The sequence below is a fragment of the Girardinichthys multiradiatus genome, chromosome 1 (genome assembly GCF_021462225.1).
Source record: "Girardinichthys multiradiatus isolate DD_20200921_A chromosome 1, DD_fGirMul_XY1, whole genome shotgun sequence".
NCBI classification, from domain to species: Eukaryota; Metazoa; Chordata; class Actinopteri; order Cyprinodontiformes; family Goodeidae; genus Girardinichthys; species Girardinichthys multiradiatus.
The window spans coordinates 4011747-4029891 of NC_061794.1; the positions used below are offsets into that span (position 1 = coordinate 4011747).

An 18145-nucleotide genomic window follows, 5' to 3' on the forward strand; every position below is an offset into this window, starting at 1 on the left:
TCCACTCGCAAAAGGATGGATGGACGGACGGACAGGTCGATATGGGTTCGTAATGGGTTCAAACCAGGAGTATCTATAATAGTTTGATTGATTATATTCTGAGTGCCACATGGTCACATATTTGAAGGATAAAGCTTTTAATTGTTTTGTAAGAGGGTAAACTTAGGGAGCAAATAAGTATTTAGTCTAACATCGATATGAGGGACAAAAGAAAAGCATGTGATGATGTCTTTAGTGTAATGAGGGAACACTAGAATTGTAAAAATAATGAATAAAAAGTAGTGAGACAACAATGGAAGTAACTGCAGAACCTGATTTGTGTTTGGACTGTTTTGATCCTGTGGAGCTTCCTGAGTTATCAGAAATATTAGCTTAATCTAAACCTTCAACTTGTATGTTAGACCCAATCCCAACCAAATTATTTAAGGAAGTGTTCCCTTTGATTACCAGCCCCATTTTAGATATGATTAATCTATCCTCAGTAAATGGATATCTACCACAGGCTTTTAAGGTAGCTGTAATTAAACCTTTGCTTAAGAAACCTTCGCTTGATCGAGATGACTTGAAAAATTACAGACCTATATCCAATCTTCCATTTTTATCTAAAATTCTTGACAAAATAGTTGCTAATCAAATGTGTGAACATTTACACAGCAATGACCTGTTTGAAGAGTTTCAGTCAAGCCTCAGAGCTCATCAGAGCACTGAAACAGCTCTGCTGAAAGTCACTAATGATATTCTTATAGCCTCAGATAATGGACTTGTGTCTGTACTGGTTCTGTTAGATCTCAGTGTTGCATTTGATACAGTCGACCATAATATTCTCTTAGAAAGGCTGGAATATGCTGTAGGGATCAGGGGAACAGCGCTAGGCTGGTTTAAATCTTATCTGTCTGACAGATTCCAGTTTGTTCATGTAAATGATAAATCATCTTTAAACTCCAGGGTTAATTGTGGAGTAGTACAGGGTTCAGTACTTGGGCCATTTCTCTTTACTATATACAGTATATGCTTCCAATAGGTCAAATTATCAAGCAGCATAGGATACATTTTCACTGTTACGCTGATGACATTCAGCTTTACTTATCCATAAATCCTGATGAGACCAACCAGTTAGATAGACTACAAGCATGTCTTGAAGACATAAAACTTGAATGAATTTTCTGCTTCTAAATTCAGACAAGACAGAAGTTGTCATCTTTGGATCGGAGTCTTTAAAAAAGAAACTGCTTAGTCAATCACTTAATCTGGATGGCATTAAACTGACCTCTGGTAATGAAGTTAAAACCTTGGTGTAATTTTTGACCAGGACATGTCATTTAAATCCCATATTAAACAGGTTTCTAGGATTTCCTTCTTTCATCTCAGGAACATTGCCAAAATTAGAAATATCTTATCCAGGAGCGATGCTGAAAAACTAGTCCATGCATTTGTTACTTCAAGGCTGGACTATTGTAATTCTTTACTATCAGGATGTCCACAAATTGCAGTTAAAAGCCTTCAGCTGATTCAAAATGCTGCAGCAAGAGTTCTGATGAAAATTAAAAAGAGAGATCATATATCCCCTATTTTAACTTCCCTTCATTGGCTCCCTGTTAAATCCAGAATAAAATTTAAAATTCTCCTCCTCACATATAAACCCCTTAATGGTCTAGCTCCATCATACATCAGTGATCTGATTGTTCCATATGTTCCTAACAGAGCACTTCGTTCTCAGACTGCAGGTTTACTGGTGGTTCCTAGAGTCTCTAGAAGTAGAATGGGAGACAGATCCTTTAGTTATTAGGCTCCTCTCCTGTGGAACCAGCTCCCGGTTTTGGTCCGTGAGGCAGACACCCTGTCTACTTTTAAGGCTAGGCTTAAAACTTTCCTTTTTGATAAAGCTTATAGTTACAGTGGCTTAGGTTATCCTGAGCTATCTTCCTTATTTTTACCTCCGTCTTCTTCCCTCCGTGTTGGATGGAGTAAGGGGGAGTCAGGTTTAGCCTAAACAGGCTCAGTTATGGTTAAGGTGCAAACACACCCTCCATTTCTGCTACCTGTATGACTCCCTCTCTTTTCCAATGGTTATGGTCAATCTGACAGAGAGAGGTATCCCAATCATTGTGGTTTTTAGTATAACAATGACCATCAGTGGGCTCTAGATGGACAAACTGTCTATTTTTAAGGCTAGGCTTAAAACCTTCCTTTTTGATTAAGCTTATAGTTAGAGTGGCTTAGGTTATCCTGAGCTATCTGTGTAGTTATGCTGCTATAGGCTTAGGCTGCTGGAGGACATAATGACCACTTTCACCCTCTTCGCTACATTCTCACATTACTCTCCAATTTTGCATTATTTGCTGTTATTTCAGCTTTTAACTTTATTTTCTCTCTCTTTTCTCTTCCTAGAAGCTACACCTGGCCTGACTCTGTGTCTACCTGTGACACCTTTCTGGAGAGGGGCATTGTCCAAGCTTCTGCTGGCAACAACTTAATGCTCAACCTCTACCGATGATCCACATAGCCCTGTCTTTCAGTGTTTAACCCTTTCTCTCTCCTAGACATAGCAATTGTCTGAGCTTTTACTGTAACTAACTGTATGTGCTCTCTTTCAGACTCTAACCTTAAAAACTGGCTCTGAGTTTATCTGTTCTTTCTTTCTAGATGAAACGACTAAAGGAGCTACATCCATTAACATTTACTTTTCCTTCTCATAGAAAGAACTCCTGGATCAGTGCTTCTTTGTTCTCTTTGTGTCTCAGCTCTGTTCTCTCAAAACCCCAGTCGGTCGTGGCAGATGGCTGCTGAGCACACTGAGCCTGGTTCTGGTTCTGCTGGAGGTTTCTTCCTGTTAAAAGGGAGTTTTTCCTCTCCACTGTCGCTACATGCATGCTCAGTATGAGGGATTGCTGCAAAGTCAACGCCAGTGACTCTCCACTGTCTCTACATGCTCATCCGGGAACAGGGAATGCTGCAAGTCACTGACTGGATGCAATCTGCTAGGTTTCCTTAGATAGAAAAACTTTTTATCAAATTTGAATAAATAACTGAATCTGACTGCACTGTTCAATGGTTAGGATTAATTGGAATGTATGAATCTGACTTTTGTGAAGTGCCTTGAGACAACATGTATTGTGAATTGGCGCGATATAAATAAACTGAATTGAAATTGAATACCTCATTTTATTAAGTGTATTAAGATATTAAGTTATACGGTGTGAATAATGTTTCATAAATAGACTGAACTTATATAGCGATTTTCCAGTCATGCAGACCACTCAAAGCGCTTTACACTAGAGCCACATTCACCCAATCACACTCACTAATGCTCACACATTCATACACCCTACGCAAAACGGTAGGCAACTTGAGGTTAAGTGCCTTGCCCAGGGACACATTGACATATGGCAGGAGGAAGTTGGAATCGAACCCACACCCTTCTGATTGCAAGACAACTACTCTTCCTACTGAGCCACAGTCACCTCCAAAAGAAATAAATAATTCTGTCCATAAATATATACTCACACTTAACAGTTTTCTATAAAGAAATTTGTACAATACGGTAAGGCAGCTGTTTATATAAGTCTTAAATATCAAAATAATATGGTTCCTACTTTCCTGACTACCGAAGCTTCAAAATGTGTTTATACCAGAATGCAAACTACTTCAGAGTGATTGCTATTTCTGGTATATGAAAATCAAATCAAATCTTTTTTTTTTTTTTTTACTATTTCTGCTTTTGTTGAAGTTGAAAATTGCACAACTAAAAATTTTATTTATATACTTGACACAAAAAATAGGGAAAATGGTGTTTGGGAGATTTTTTTCCTTCGTTGTAGCAACACTTCTTGGCAATACATCTTATATCGTTAGAAAGTTTATTTCAGCCTTAAACCTTTTCCTCATGCTGGTCACCAGCTTGGTCACACATCAGGATGTCATCTGCGGAATGACATCCTGTTCTTCAACAAGTATTTGTGGTAAGTCAGCCAGTGTGGATGCGTTGTTCACTCTGACAGGAACAGCTTGCCCAGGATGATCTCAAAAGTGTTCGAGTGGATTAGGGTTAGGGCGTGACATTTCCATTGTTACCCCTCCCAGATTCTGAGCAAGACACTGATAAAGCCTGCTCTGTGGGAGCCAATATTGACATCTTGGAGGATAGGGTTCGCTCCCTAAAAGTAGAGATATGGGATTGCCACTGGTTGTAGAATCTTATTTCAACAGCATTCTGCCACAGTGAGCCTCCAGTGAGGGAGATGCCACTCCTCACCATCATACTGCCTCCACCAGAGGCAGCTTAGCATTGACAGAGAGGATTTGACTAGTTTTCATGGGTGCAATCTACATATTTAAAACTTCCACTTAACCTACAAATGCACTTTCGTTACTATTGTGGCACTATTTAAGGCAGTGATTCTGACAGAGGGACCTTCATGATATCAATTTTTTTTACTAGCCATATTAATGTATGTCCCAATTCTATTATGCAGCCACACTGTCGAAAGAAAATAAACGTTTCCATGGTGACGCAACAAGGCGCGACAGCAACGTCTGCACCTGGCCAAGCTCTGTCATCATAGCTCCGTTGTTAGTTTAAGAACCACTGATTTAGGGGCAAATAAACAAGCTTTCCATCTAGCTTCATTACTAAAGCATGTTACAACAGATAAATATTCATCCAAACACTAATTCCTTACTTCTTGTGTGCCTTTTTCTTTGTTGTTTATATGTTGGCCCACGCACACAGTTAATTCTAAAGATGATATCAAAAACATGCTTTAAACAGTCTGCATCATTGTGTCCTATTACTGATTATACTGTCTAATGGAGAATACTGGTTAGGACCTTTAACCCCATATAGGTTGTGTGAGAGAGTCAGGGTGTATTTAAGGCATTAACCAGCTGTTTATGATGAAAAATGGAGAGCTATGATTGTTTAGCCTTAGGCAAGAGTGTTTAATACTGATTTAAAATGTCATTAAATGGATTAAAGTTCATGTTTAATGTGTGCTACAATAAACTGTTTCTTCCCATGCTGTGCTCTGATATGGTTAATGCATAATTCACAACAGCACAACATAAACCACATACTGTGATAAGGATACTGAATTCCTGCTGGTCGGCTTAAAGAATCTCTAATTATGCAGAATATTGAATCACAAAGTATTTTATCTTGGACATTTTAGCTACTTTAGTAGGTTATAGGATGGAGGGGTTGGGGGGGGGTCAGCTTCTTTGATGCCAGAGATTAAAAAATCTTGAGAACAGATCAGATAATCAATTAAGTTAAGATGGAAAAATAAAATGATGAAAATACTTCAGGATTTTCTTCAAGTCATTGTTGGTACAAAACAAATAGTTCACCATTGAGTCCAATTCATCTCAACCCTAAAGCTGTTAAAATGTTTATTACTGATCTTTGGTCTGACTTAAGGAGCACATCTTAGCTCATTTTTCCCCCAAGAATTTGTTGAGCAATAGTGCCATCTGCTGGATATGAAGCTAAAAATGTAATAGCAATGTGCAGCATAAATGGATCATTGGGAATGTTTAAAAACAGTAATGAATACATTTTCCAAGAGGATTTCCAAGCTGTTGTGCAGTTGTTAGCACTATTGCTTTTGAAGAGGAAAGTCCTGACTTCAAATCCCGGGCCAGGGCTCTTTATTTATGGAGTTTGCTTGTTCTCATTGGAACTCTGACTTCCTGTCACAGTTAAAAATATACATAATAGATTAATTGGTCCCGCTAAAATAAGAATGTGTTGCCCTGTAACAGACTGGTAACATTACCAGGGACCTCGCCAATGACTGATGAAGACAGGCACCATCGGTTAGTATGTTAATCTGACTGCAGGAAGAAATTAGATTTTTGGAGTCAAAAAGCAGGTTGTTCCTCTTGCTCTATTGTTCAGCTGCAAACGCATTCAACATAAATTATCTGCACCAGTGTGAAACAACCTCTATTATACGGGTGGTTCACTTCCTTTAGTCTAAGCCCTACAGACGTGTAGGTTCATGAACTCCTTAAATCTAACACCCAAGAAAAACTTTTCCTAGTGACTGAACTGACACAGTATCATTTCACACCCGACCCCGCCTCTTGCTCTGGGACTGATGGAGTTCCAGCGGCAGCCTCAGTGGAGAGAACAGAATGAGCCATGGAACTGGGGACTGTACATACAAATGCACCATTTACACAACAGGGTTCAGTCCTTCTCATTCAGATCTTCCAGACTGACATGTAATCATGGGCTCTCTCCTGAAAGCAGGATGTGATCCACAGTGTGGCTCATGCAGTCAAACCTGACCAACACAGAAGAAAATGGAGGTTTGCTCACTGATCATGGCACAAACATTGGTTTGTATTTGCTTTACTGTGTATACATTATGATGTATTTAGGATTAAATTGCAGAACTGAGTCCCTGAGGATGATAATCAGACATGAAAAACTAACCATATCCAAGTTTTTTTTGGATAAAGTCCTGGACTAAAGACCAGGGGTTTTGTTTTGGATGAGTCTGGGTTAATTTATTATTGATTTGATCAAATAATAACATGTTTTATTACCAAAGTGTTCATTCATATTAAACTGCATTCATTAACTTACTGTAGCAAAAATTAGCCTTAAAATACAGGCTGTAGATTATCTAAAAAAGTGATCCACAGTTACTGGTTGAATCTCTTGTTTGAGGACGTTCAAACCAGCAGGGTTAGTAATATTCTGAGTGCTGGTTTTCTGTTTTGTCCGCAACAATATTCAAAATAAAACTTGAATCAACATTTATATTCTTTAATTTTTATTCAACACATTTTCAACTACCAATGTTTCTTCCTTCAAGAACTTTTAATAGAGAATAACAAATGCACCCCACAACAGCTGCAGTTTTGGAAATGCTTGACCCAATTGTCTTACTATCACAGTTTGGATCTTCTGAAACTAAATCAAATCCTAACACGGTCTATTACTTCTGCTCTTTCTACATCCACATTGAGACAACATGTTCAGCTGTAACCAGTGCCTAACTGGTGTATATCTAACTGAATGTTTTGTCTTCAGATTTTTAATTTAACATCCAGATTAAGCAGTTTAGTGAGTTAGTTATGGTAGTGTATGTTGAATCTGAACCTCAAACTGTTCCTCTACTGCAGAGCTCCCAGTTCTTCCGCAGCATTCTGTTTCTCCAGAACCAACCAGCACAATAGTTATACACTTACCAACAACTTTATCAGGTACACCTTAGTACTACTCACCCTACCCGTTTGCCTTCAAAACTGCCATCATTTTTTATGTCATAGATTGAACAAGATGTCAGAAACATTCCTGAGATACTGGTTTATTTTGACTAGATAGCATCGGACAGTTGCAACAGATGTATTGGCACCACATTCAAGATGTGAATCTCCTGCTCCACAATACCCAAAGGTGCTCTACTTTATTGTGTTCCGGTTGCTGTGGAGGTCAGTGGTGTAGAGGGAAATTATTGCCCTATTCAAGAAACCAAATTAAGATGATCGGAGCTTTATAACATGGTGCATTATCCTGCTGACCTGACCATTTATATTGCAGATAAAATCAAGACTCATCAGACCAGGAAACATTTTGCAAAACTTCTATCATACAGTTTTGCTGACTCTATGTGAACTTTAGCCTCAGTTTCCTGTTCTTAGCTGAGAGAAGTGGCTCCTGGTGTGGTCGTCTGCTGCTGAAGCCCATTTGCTTCAAGGTTTCACACATTGTGTGTTACAATATAATACACAGATGCAGGCATTTCAGCTACTGATGTCCTTTCCATTTTTGTCCACAAGACTGCCGCTCACAGTATTTTTACCCTTACAATCCAATGCACAGTTGTACCTAATAAATAGGTAGTCACTGTAAATATGCTCTTTCAAAGTACAATTAATGAAGCCACATTAAATGCAAATTCCTGCCTATCTCAAAACTTTTACAAGTCAACGTCTCACCTCATCATCGTGGACCAGCTCCTTCTTCACCACTTTCATGGCGTACACCTGCTCATTCTTCTTCAGCCGGACCAGCAGGACTTTGGCATAGCTACCCCTCCCAATCACTCGGATCAGTTCAAAGTCACCCAGACCTAGAGTAGTGCCCTGGGACAGCTTAATGCCGTCGATGCCGTCCACTACATCCTTGATGTCCTGCAGGGGATTGAGGTCAGAGTCCTGTGAGTAGAAGGGTGCATTAAATCAGTTTTAGCTTGTATGTTTTGGGCAAAAGACTGAGCAGATCAATCTCTCACCTCTGTGTCGGCATCTTCACTTTTATCCACAGCACAGTTGTGTGGCAGAAAAGATACTGTGATAGATGGAAAAAAAGTTATATGCCTGTTTTCAGAGAGTCAGACTGAGAATTTACATAAAATAGACATGCACTTCTTTATTTGGTCCAGCAGAGGGAGGCCGAGAATAATGAAGAGAATTTAATGTTTACAGGAAACCCTCAAGCCAAGTTAAACACTACAGCTCTTTGTAGCAGCAAGTCCAAACTGTCTGCCTCTTTGGCCCATCAGACCCCATTCAACAGGATTTAGGAGTCTCTGCTCAACTGGGAGTCCAGTGGGCTGAAGTGGTTAAATAACAGGCAAGAGTTACATAAGCGCTGATGTTGAATGTCAGGTGAAATGACCATGGTTGAGTATTTTTAACAAAGAAATTCTATTGTTGTTGTATTAACAGACTTTTCCATGAGGAGGAATCCAACACTGATGGTCACATTCTTCCCTGTAGGGGATTCTCCAGTTATACAATGCAAATATTTTCTTGAAACCTCTCATACCCTCTGTTATAAATGCACAGGTTTTACAACAGCAGCAGCTGAGGTGGGCGGAGCAGGTCGTGGATTACCAGAGAAAATAAAAAACATATGTGAATGAGCATTACATCAGAGGTCAGTTTCATAGTTTTGACATTCTACACCTTGTAGGCTTAGAGCCAAGAAAGGGTAGCCCTCAGGGCCCACCTGCAAAAAAAACCTGATTGAAAAATACACTCAGCATAACCTTAGGATGACAAAGGCTCTGGTGTGAACTTGGAGAAAAATTTTCACTTGACTTAAAATACTTACCATGACCTGTGAGCCTGCGGGGAATGGGTATTGTTTTAATAAACATTCTAATTCTTCTCAAGCAGATCATTTCCTGATCAACAGAGAGGGTTTAACATACTAGACAAAATCCTACAAAATCCACTTCTCATTTTCAATTGCAATGAAGTATTTTATTTAGTCTAATTTTGTGGCAAGTTACTGCAAACTAATAAAAATTATAAACTTAATAATTTATATGTTAAGCCCTTTACAATAACCTCTAGGTTAACCAAAGTAGTGAGCAAAATAAAACAAAACACAAGCAATACAACAGCGTTAGGATAAAAAACATAACAGAAAAATAGAAGGATGTAAAAAGTGTCACACTACTAGGTATTAAAGCCATCCGAAATAGATATGTCTTAAGTCTTGACTTGAAGAGGCCCAGGTCAGAGATAAGTCATAATTAAATCATTTAGAGCTTTAAAAACAAGCATTGAAGTTTATACTCAAATATTTTGGCTTTGGCTAGGAGCTGTAAGTAAAAGAAGCTCATCCCAACTGTACATTGTTTCTTTTTTTGTCAAGTTTACATTTGATTCAAATAGCACACTGAGATTTGTAATAGAAGTGTAGCTGAAAGAAGAATCAAGGCCAGCTGCTATACTGTTCCCAAATACAACACATTCAGTTTTGTCCTCATTTAAATGTAAAAACATTTTGAGCCAGCCACTGCTTAATGTTTGAGATACAGATAGAAAAAGAAGTGGCTGCTTCATCCCTGAATTTACAGGCCTGTATGTCATCGGCATAGCAATGAAAGGACAAGTTGTGTTTGGCAATGACAGATCCAAGTGGTAGCATGTAAAGAGTGAAAGTTAAGGGGCCAAGGATAGAGCCCTGCGGAATGCCGTAAGAAAGAGGGGCTGTAGAAGAAGTTAAGGTTTTTTTGGTAGTAGGGTTGTTTGGGATAATTAGGAACAGGCAGTACCTTAACCTGCAGCAGAGAGATGTTTGTACAACCAAACAATATCCTTGTGTCAATGAGCCATAATTCACCAAAAGTTAAGAGGATGGTTGTAGGAACTAGAATATACAAAAAAAAAAAAATGCTGGCAGTCTCAGCTGATCAGATGTAGGACATTTTACCTGCCTCAGCTTGCTAAAGGTTTGTTAGGTAAAACAAACAGAAACAAATGTCTCAGGCAAATGTTAGCGTTCAGGATATGTACTACTCAGAGAATTTAGATTTTTGGCTTATTTTATCCTGAATGCCCTGTCACTACACTAATTAAGTATCTGAACAGAATACGTCATACATGCACAAAATGAAAGCTGAAAAGATGCGCTACACTTCCCCTTATCAAAACATAGATAATCTGGTTTTAATGGAGTTTTCCTGAAGCAGAGGTCTCTGACTGAGCCCTCGTTAGATAGAAAACTGAAAAAGATGTGTATGCTGATGAATTTCAGGTGTGTTTGATGTCTGTTGAATGGCGAGGCTTTGCAATAACTGGCTCATAGTTGTAGACTTACATGAACTATTTGTTTCATTTAATACTAGATGAACAAAACATAATTTTATATTTTAACAATGTAATATAATTAACTTACTTTTACAATTACTCTGTGCATCATTGCTAATTCTTCAAGAATGAAATATTTAGGTATTAAAAAAACATGTAATCTATTTGATTTTCTAAAAGTTATATAAATCCCAGGAAAACATCTTTAAAAAGCAAATCTTCTCAAGGAAGAATTAAATGGAGAACTATGACTCTAAACATGGCAGCTGTCTCAACAGTTATCTTAATGTGATGACAATTACATTTAGATTTAAAAATCAGTTTTGTTAGCTCCCACTTCCATATATGCAGTGTGTAGTGGGCAAGTGAGACGTATCTTCAGCAGCTACTCAATTTGTGTATTGACAGTACTAGCTCTAAGCAGCTGTTAGCTAACTTAGAGCTAACAAGCTCCAAGTTAAAAAAATGTAAACATATTTTTTCCACTTTTTCACACGTCACTCTTTTAAAACTACCTCCACACAAATTATTCATATTGAATATTAATTATATTTTGGGGATTTTTCACCTATTAAATGCCATTTTTAACCACAACAGCCTGAAATATTCATAGCACATATGAATCATATTTTTGGGATTTTAACCGTAGCTGTCTTGAGTCTGTTGTAAAACTGGATTAGATATTGATATTTTTGCACTTTTAACAGATCGATATTTTAAAACTACCTCAGTTTAAAATATACATATGAAATATTATATGAATATTATATATAAAATCCATCACTAGCGACATACTTATTTCAGTAGCAAGGACACCCTTGCAGAAAAGGGTAGAAGGTGTTACATTTTGCTCTGAAACATAAAGGTATGAATTATTTATGTCAAGATAAATCTGGAATCAAATGTAGCATTTTAGTTGCTTGTTTCTAAGTTGTCGTTAGGAACAAATGTGTTCATTTGTGTGAGTTTAGCTATTTCAGGCAAATGTGAGAAACTAATTTCTAAAAAGAATTAAATAAACATCCTCTGGAAAATTTGAGCTAGATTCATTCAACATAGCCATAATGGCTTGAAAATGTGCCTAGAATCACTTAAGGGTTAAAACCTTCTTAAACAGGACAAAGACATAACACAAACATAGTTTAAGGGGCTCTGCCTTCTTTTTAAAGAAGCAATGTCTTACTCTCATCTGTGTCCTCTGTGTCATCCGGTGGAAGGTCTACCTCCTCACTCTTGGTGTCTGAAGAGGGCTCCTGTGATGGCATGACTGGATCCTGAAAAAAGAATTTCAGAACTTCATCTAAATATCCACCAACGCAATCCCCCAAATATCCAGTGACATGTCCTTGGATGCTTTTACACTCTTGGTGAAGAGTATGCTGAATCACATCAGCAAGAACTGTGCAAGAAAACTGCATTTGTAGAGTTGCTTCCAAACAGATCAGCTATAGAAATGAGAAGGTAAGCCTTCTTTAGAATCAGGCATTCAGTTTTCTGGGGCCACAGAGTCACTTATCTGCCTCTGATGATAACAGGCTGAAGCTCTGATCAATATCCAGACAGCAAACACTGAGCTCACGTCAGATCTAACACTATTGATCATATTGATTTTCTAATCTGGATTTCTGTCTTCAGGTTGCTTAATTTTGGATCTTTTGCTCTGTGGTCAACTAGATTCATCATGTGGAGTACAGTTGTTACCTAACAGCTGAGTTGCAGAGAGGCTGCACTCTAAGAGACTTCTTAAGAGACTGTATTACATGTTCTATACTTCGGGTACACTCCCAGAAAATCAAACACAGAAGACAACCCAGAAGAACTGCCTGATCGGGATGCAATTTGTTATGTAAGCTGAGATATCTAAGTAAATGAACTGGTTTGCAAGGAGCTGGCAGATCTACAATGGGCACCAGAAGACATAAATGGTGTCATCATAGATGGAGCGATTGTATTATTTGCCAGCTACCGGAAAAATCCAGCAGTCAGTCAAACAGTGAGCGAAGGTCAGGCAAACCTTGAAGACCCATTAGACAGAATTACTAGCACTTTAAGGAGTTTGATAGGTGGCCTTCAGAAGTCACCTAATTTGTAAAAGAAGTTTAAAGTGGGGTTAGGTTTTAAGCATCTTACTGAGAATAGTTCAATCTATCATGTAACAATGAAAAGAGTATGATACAGCAGCCTGCCCATATATGACCCTCCAGCTAAATTGACAGGCCGGGCAAGAGGAGCATTACTCATTGAATCAGTCAAGATGACTATGGTAGCTCTGGAGGAACTGCACTTTGCAACGTCGTTTTTGTTTATTTTTTGATCCTCTGGAGGATCTTGGTGAACAGCCATTTTGTGATGGCTGAAAAATGTGAGTTTCAGACTACTTCTATAGCTTTTCTTGTGTACATTTGAGGGTGAACAGGTCAAGACGGACCCTGAGAAGATTTGAGCAGTTCAGGAGTGGCCCATCCACGGATCTAGGAAGCAGCTACAATGTTTTGCCATCTTCTACAGAAGGTTCATCAAAAATTTCAGTATAACTGCAGCTCCTCTAACCTCTCTTACTTCTACCTAAAGGTCATTTGTGTGGTCCTCTCAAGGTGGAACAATCCTTCTCTAGACCTTGGTCCATTTCCTCCTCCTTCTGCTCAGGGTGTGAGTAGAAGGAGGAGGAGGAGGATCTGGCAAGGGCAGAATCTGCAGCTGTGGCTCATCAAGGCTCGTCAGAGTTTTAAGGGGAAACAGACTCCAGATCGTTTTGCTTATTTCAGTGGTAATCATCCCAAAGTCTCTTTCTGTTTTCTCTGTTCCTCAAAGTTGCTCCTGATCTCCCTAGTCAAAGTACCTAAATCCAAGTGAGAATATGTGGCAAAAGTTAAGATTGTTGCCCACAGATGCTTAAAAGCTAAAATATCAGTGTGTAGATATGCATAGCTGGTAAAGACATACCCCCAAAAACCGACAGCTTTAAACTAAAAGGCCGTTCTGCACTGTATCGACTTGGGGGATAAATACAAATGCATGCCACACATGACAGATGGAAGTCATTGAGAAGTTTAAACGTAAAAAATGATGCAGCAAGCTGGTCCAATTTGCTGAAATATCATGGCAGCAACTCAGCATGGTACTCTGTAGTTTGTTTGGCCCCACGTGTTTTTACGCATGCCTGACAACATGGGGCATGCTCCTTATGACGAATGGTGTCCTGGAGTATCTCCTCCCAGATCCTGATCAGGGCATCAATGAGCTACCGGATAGTCTGAGAAAAAAAAACTTTAGCTCCACCTTGGATAGTGAGAGGTCCAAAGACCGTTGATTATCTTAGGGTCAAAGATAATCAAGGACTCATTTTCTGACTGTGTTGGGACAAGCTATGTTTACTAATGAGGGCAATAGGAATGTGGCACAGGGTGACATGTTGCTCTGTACATCAGTGACACACAAAACATCAAACAGAACACATAGATGTCAGTCAAGTGTGTCTGCTTCTCCAAAGCCATGACCTGATCCACATTGTCTTACTCTTCCTCCACATTATTTTCCATCCAAGTTAGATAGAACAAGAACATATTGTAGTCATATTTAGGACATACTTGAGCCATGTCACATCCTGAATGTGCAACAGGCATAAAATAAATCATCATGGACCGTCTGCCATATTTGGATTGTATAGTTTTATGCTTGCTACAGTTTTAGCAGACTAAATGTATTGAGTGGCTAGCTAGGTTCATTTTGATTTCATTAGAGTCAGTGTCTTCTAAGGCTGAAATGTCAAAGGTGAAAGGTTTTCTGTATAGGAAGGCCTAACAGATGTTTGAAGATTAAATATGGGGATGGAACACTTTATTCCCGGCGGAAAACCAGCTGTACAAAGAAAACAGGACAATAGATGATAAGGACTTACATTACGCCATATTTCATCCTTGATAAAGGTTGTTGTATATGGTTTAATTGTCCATGTTGGCTTTATGCGGAGCCTTGAGCACTGCTTTAGCACATAAAATAGCTTCTCCTGCTGTCCCATGATGAAAGTGTTGGGACAGAGTCCTGCTGATGGAGGATTTCTATGAAGATGTATAGAGTATCTCTACAGGTGGATGATCTTTGTAAATTGATCTGAGATCGGTGTAGCTCTCTGTGGAAGGCTATGTCTTGTCAAAATGTGCTGTGGTTGGTCAATATGAACACACAGTAAAAAAATATCTCACTTATGTTGCTTTAAAAAAGACATTGCTGTGCAGTCTTTAAACTTCATGTATATACTGTCCAAAATGCCCTTTGGGAAATGTAACCATTTGTAGCACTCTGATGCTAAATTACTGGAGTGCATCTATGAGCTTGATGTTAGCAATGTAAAGACACACAATGAATTTATAAAAAAAGAGCTATACATTTAACACGTTGCCTTCAGGTCAGTGCACAGTGGTTAGACATGTTGGACTCCACAACACAATCACTGAGGGGACATAATCCTCACGCGTCGGTTAGCATAAAACTTGATCTCCGACTGGAGTGTTACACTGATGAAGATCTTACCATAAGCCTTTGGCAGGTCTGAAGGAGTAGTCTGTGACAGCGCTTATGGACCAACAGTTTGCAGTTGATACACTTGTAGCCCTGCCGGCCCAGCCCCCATATCCTTTCGGAACAGTGGCCACAGTAGGCTTTCTGGAAGACACAGACACAATTACACACACATTAATCTCTCATTCATCACTAATACCTCAAGTATTTATTAGCATATAAGAAACAAAAAAATCCAATAAATGTAAAGTCAAAGGCTTTTAATCTTACGCTTTCCAAAATAATGAATCAGATAAAATTTCATTTTAAAATTGAGCTGTTTTTGTTTTTGTTTTTTTATTTTAGAGTGGCAGAGTTCCTAACAAAAGTTATCCTTGGTCCCTTTAAGCACAAAATAATCTGGTCTGGTTTAAACGCTGCCACATACTATCTCATTCTACTCTGGTCATTACAGCACCGTCAGGTCCAGTTAAATCAGAAATCCATCCAACAAAGGCAGATTTAGGTTCTAATCCACTGACATACTTTCTAATTAAAACTATCTGTTATCATTTCAGACCAACTTAGTACACTGAAATTCTGTGAGTTAGTGAGAACAAGATGATCATTTACAAAACATATGTGATTCCAACACCTGAAGCAACACATGACTTTGATTCAGTCCTCACTACTGTAGTACCACCTACAGCCATGGTAAGCAGTGTGCCTTGTTTGAATTATGCAGTTTTACTGAACATACAAGTAACAGGATGAAGAATATCTCAGTCCCTCTTTCTCTTAGAGTAGAGGTAGAGAGACAACAAGAGAGAGAGCTTTAGTATTTGTAAGAATGTAAGTGACTTCTCAGAACTACTATTTAAAAATGTTTAAGGTTGATCTTATTTTCAAGAAGCTATATTCTTAGTTGCAATGATTGTAGTTTTTATACATACATGCTGTAATATACCATTAATTGTAAATTTCAGACATAGCCGTTGTCGGATTTCTTTAGGTTGGACAGTTGTTGGGATCCAGCTTACTGTAAATCCGTTTTTTCTCTCAGCTGCAGGTTAACAGTACACCGTGTTGGATCAGCCATACCAACCATAAATATGTAACCTTATGTGTTTTTTTACATAATAAATTGGACTAGTACACTTCCTCTTTCCTATCCTCTCTGTACTTTTATCTTGTCTGCAGTACGATCATAGAGTTCAGATTCACACATCTCCTCCAAAGCTGACTCAGTTACATAACACAGTCTCCAAAGAGTTTGCCCATTTCTATTGTTTTTTTGGCTGTATATTTTGGCTTATAATGCTATAGTAGTAACAAATGATGTTAGATTTGCATCTCATTGTTCTTGACACATCAAACACTTTACACCACAACTCCTCAGAAAGGGAGCAAATACTTAACATGCAATGCATGGACTTGGCCGTACCAACACCATTCATTCAGAGAGTGTGTGTGCTAACAGAGGAAGGAACAAAGAGCCTCAGTAACGGCTCTGTTTCAGCCACACTTCAAAAGCCTGCTTTCAGTCCTGTAAATCCAACTTTAAACAGATGTTAAGCATACATTTATAAATTATTCACAAACTTTTACATCACTCTTCTCCCTTCTCTGCAAAACACAAGAACCCAGGGACCAAGAGCCATCACACTGGGATTAAATCAAAGGATCTGATTAAACAGATTAGGTCAAAGTGAAAACAGGTTTTTATGTTTGTGTTTAATTATAGCACCCCCTATCTAAACTCAGGAGCGATGAAAAGTCAGAAAAATCAACTGAGACACCAGTACGACCAGAGATTATATTAAAAAAACATGGCTGCCTTACACAAAGAGTTAATAGCTGCACCGATGAACAACTTACTCTTATGTTAGTTTGTTTCTCCTTGAGTCAATTACACAAGCTACCGTACAAACTCTACCTGTTTACATGTTGCCACATTTTAGAATAATGGCGTTAGGAATTCATTTGAAGGTCCTGTTTAGTGTGTTTAGCTCAGTCACTGGATTCCTTTAAAACTGCTACAATTGGTTTAGTCATTTGACTGGAGTTTACACTAGTATGAGTTTTTAGTTATAACTATTTATGTCTGCCTTCAGATGTCTGAAGGCACCCCGTTCATCTGCTTGTGGTTCAACAATCACACCCAAGTATAAACATCAGGGAACTGTCCAGCCATGATACCGTTCAGGAAGGAGTCAGGTTCTGGCTCCCAAAGATGGACATGTTCATTCAAAATGTGTGAACCAACCCCAGAACAAAAGCTAAAGATCTTGTGAAGATGCTGCTGAAGCTGCTAAGCAAGTGTCATAGTCCAGCACTCAGAGAGGAAGAGGCCATGACTCCAAAAGCAACATAAAAAACAGATTAGTCTGTAAATACACTCAGAGACAAATACCTTACCTTTTAGAAACATTTTTGTGGTCAGGTGAAACTAAAATTCAGGTATTTGGTCTCAATGACCAAGGTATTTTGGAGAAAAAAATGGGAAGCTTGCAGGCCTAAGAACACTATCCCAACGGTGAAGTACGGAGGTAGCAGCTTCATAATGTCAGGGTGTTCAGCTACAGGAGGGACTGGTTTTCTATCTAAAGTTCATAAATTAGAAGGGAATCAAGGTATAAGGTGATCATAATTATAAATCATTATAAGAGCTTTTAGTTTTCCCAAAATTTAAATATTTATCTTTTAGTTAATAGAAATTGTAACTTTTTCTATACTAAAACGTGGAATTGAGTCAGACTCAAGTCACAAATTTAATGACTTTTGACTTGACAAAATCACAAGACTTGGGACTTGACTCGGACCTTCACATCAATGACTCGTGACCCAAACAGCAAGCCGGTTGCTATGCTGCACAAGTCTAAAAAATAATGCTAGGCTACTTTCAGTAAAACTTTAGACACAGATAGGAGCTCGTTCCTCAGGACTGATCTTTGACTGTGAGCCTGGAGACAGTGATAACAGCAATGCCAGCAGCTGTATAGACATTAAGTACGGGATGCAAGAGCTGCCACAAATGGGTGGCCATTGAACCAGCGCACAATGCTTTGAGATAGAGAAAAAACCTAAATAA

The 18145-nt window shown here is 38.6% G+C and overlaps 1 protein-coding gene across 4 annotated transcripts in view; it reads right to left on the reverse strand.

The window, feature by feature from the left end:
- Positions 1-18145, reverse strand: part of prkcz (protein kinase C, zeta) — a 227597-nt gene that overhangs the window by 100090 nt on the left and 109362 nt on the right. For all 4 annotated transcript variants that reach the window (XM_047364805.1, XM_047364798.1, XM_047364822.1 and 1 more), the window contains 4 exons: positions 15088-15219; positions 11741-11831; positions 8247-8302; positions 7951-8169 (listed from right to left, as the gene is read on the reverse strand). In XM_047364805.1, coding sequence (XP_047220761.1) covers positions 7951-8169; positions 8247-8302; positions 11741-11831; positions 15088-15219 — 498 coding nt within the window. The remainder of the gene's footprint in view (positions 1-7950; positions 8170-8246; positions 8303-11740; positions 11832-15087; positions 15220-18145) is intronic.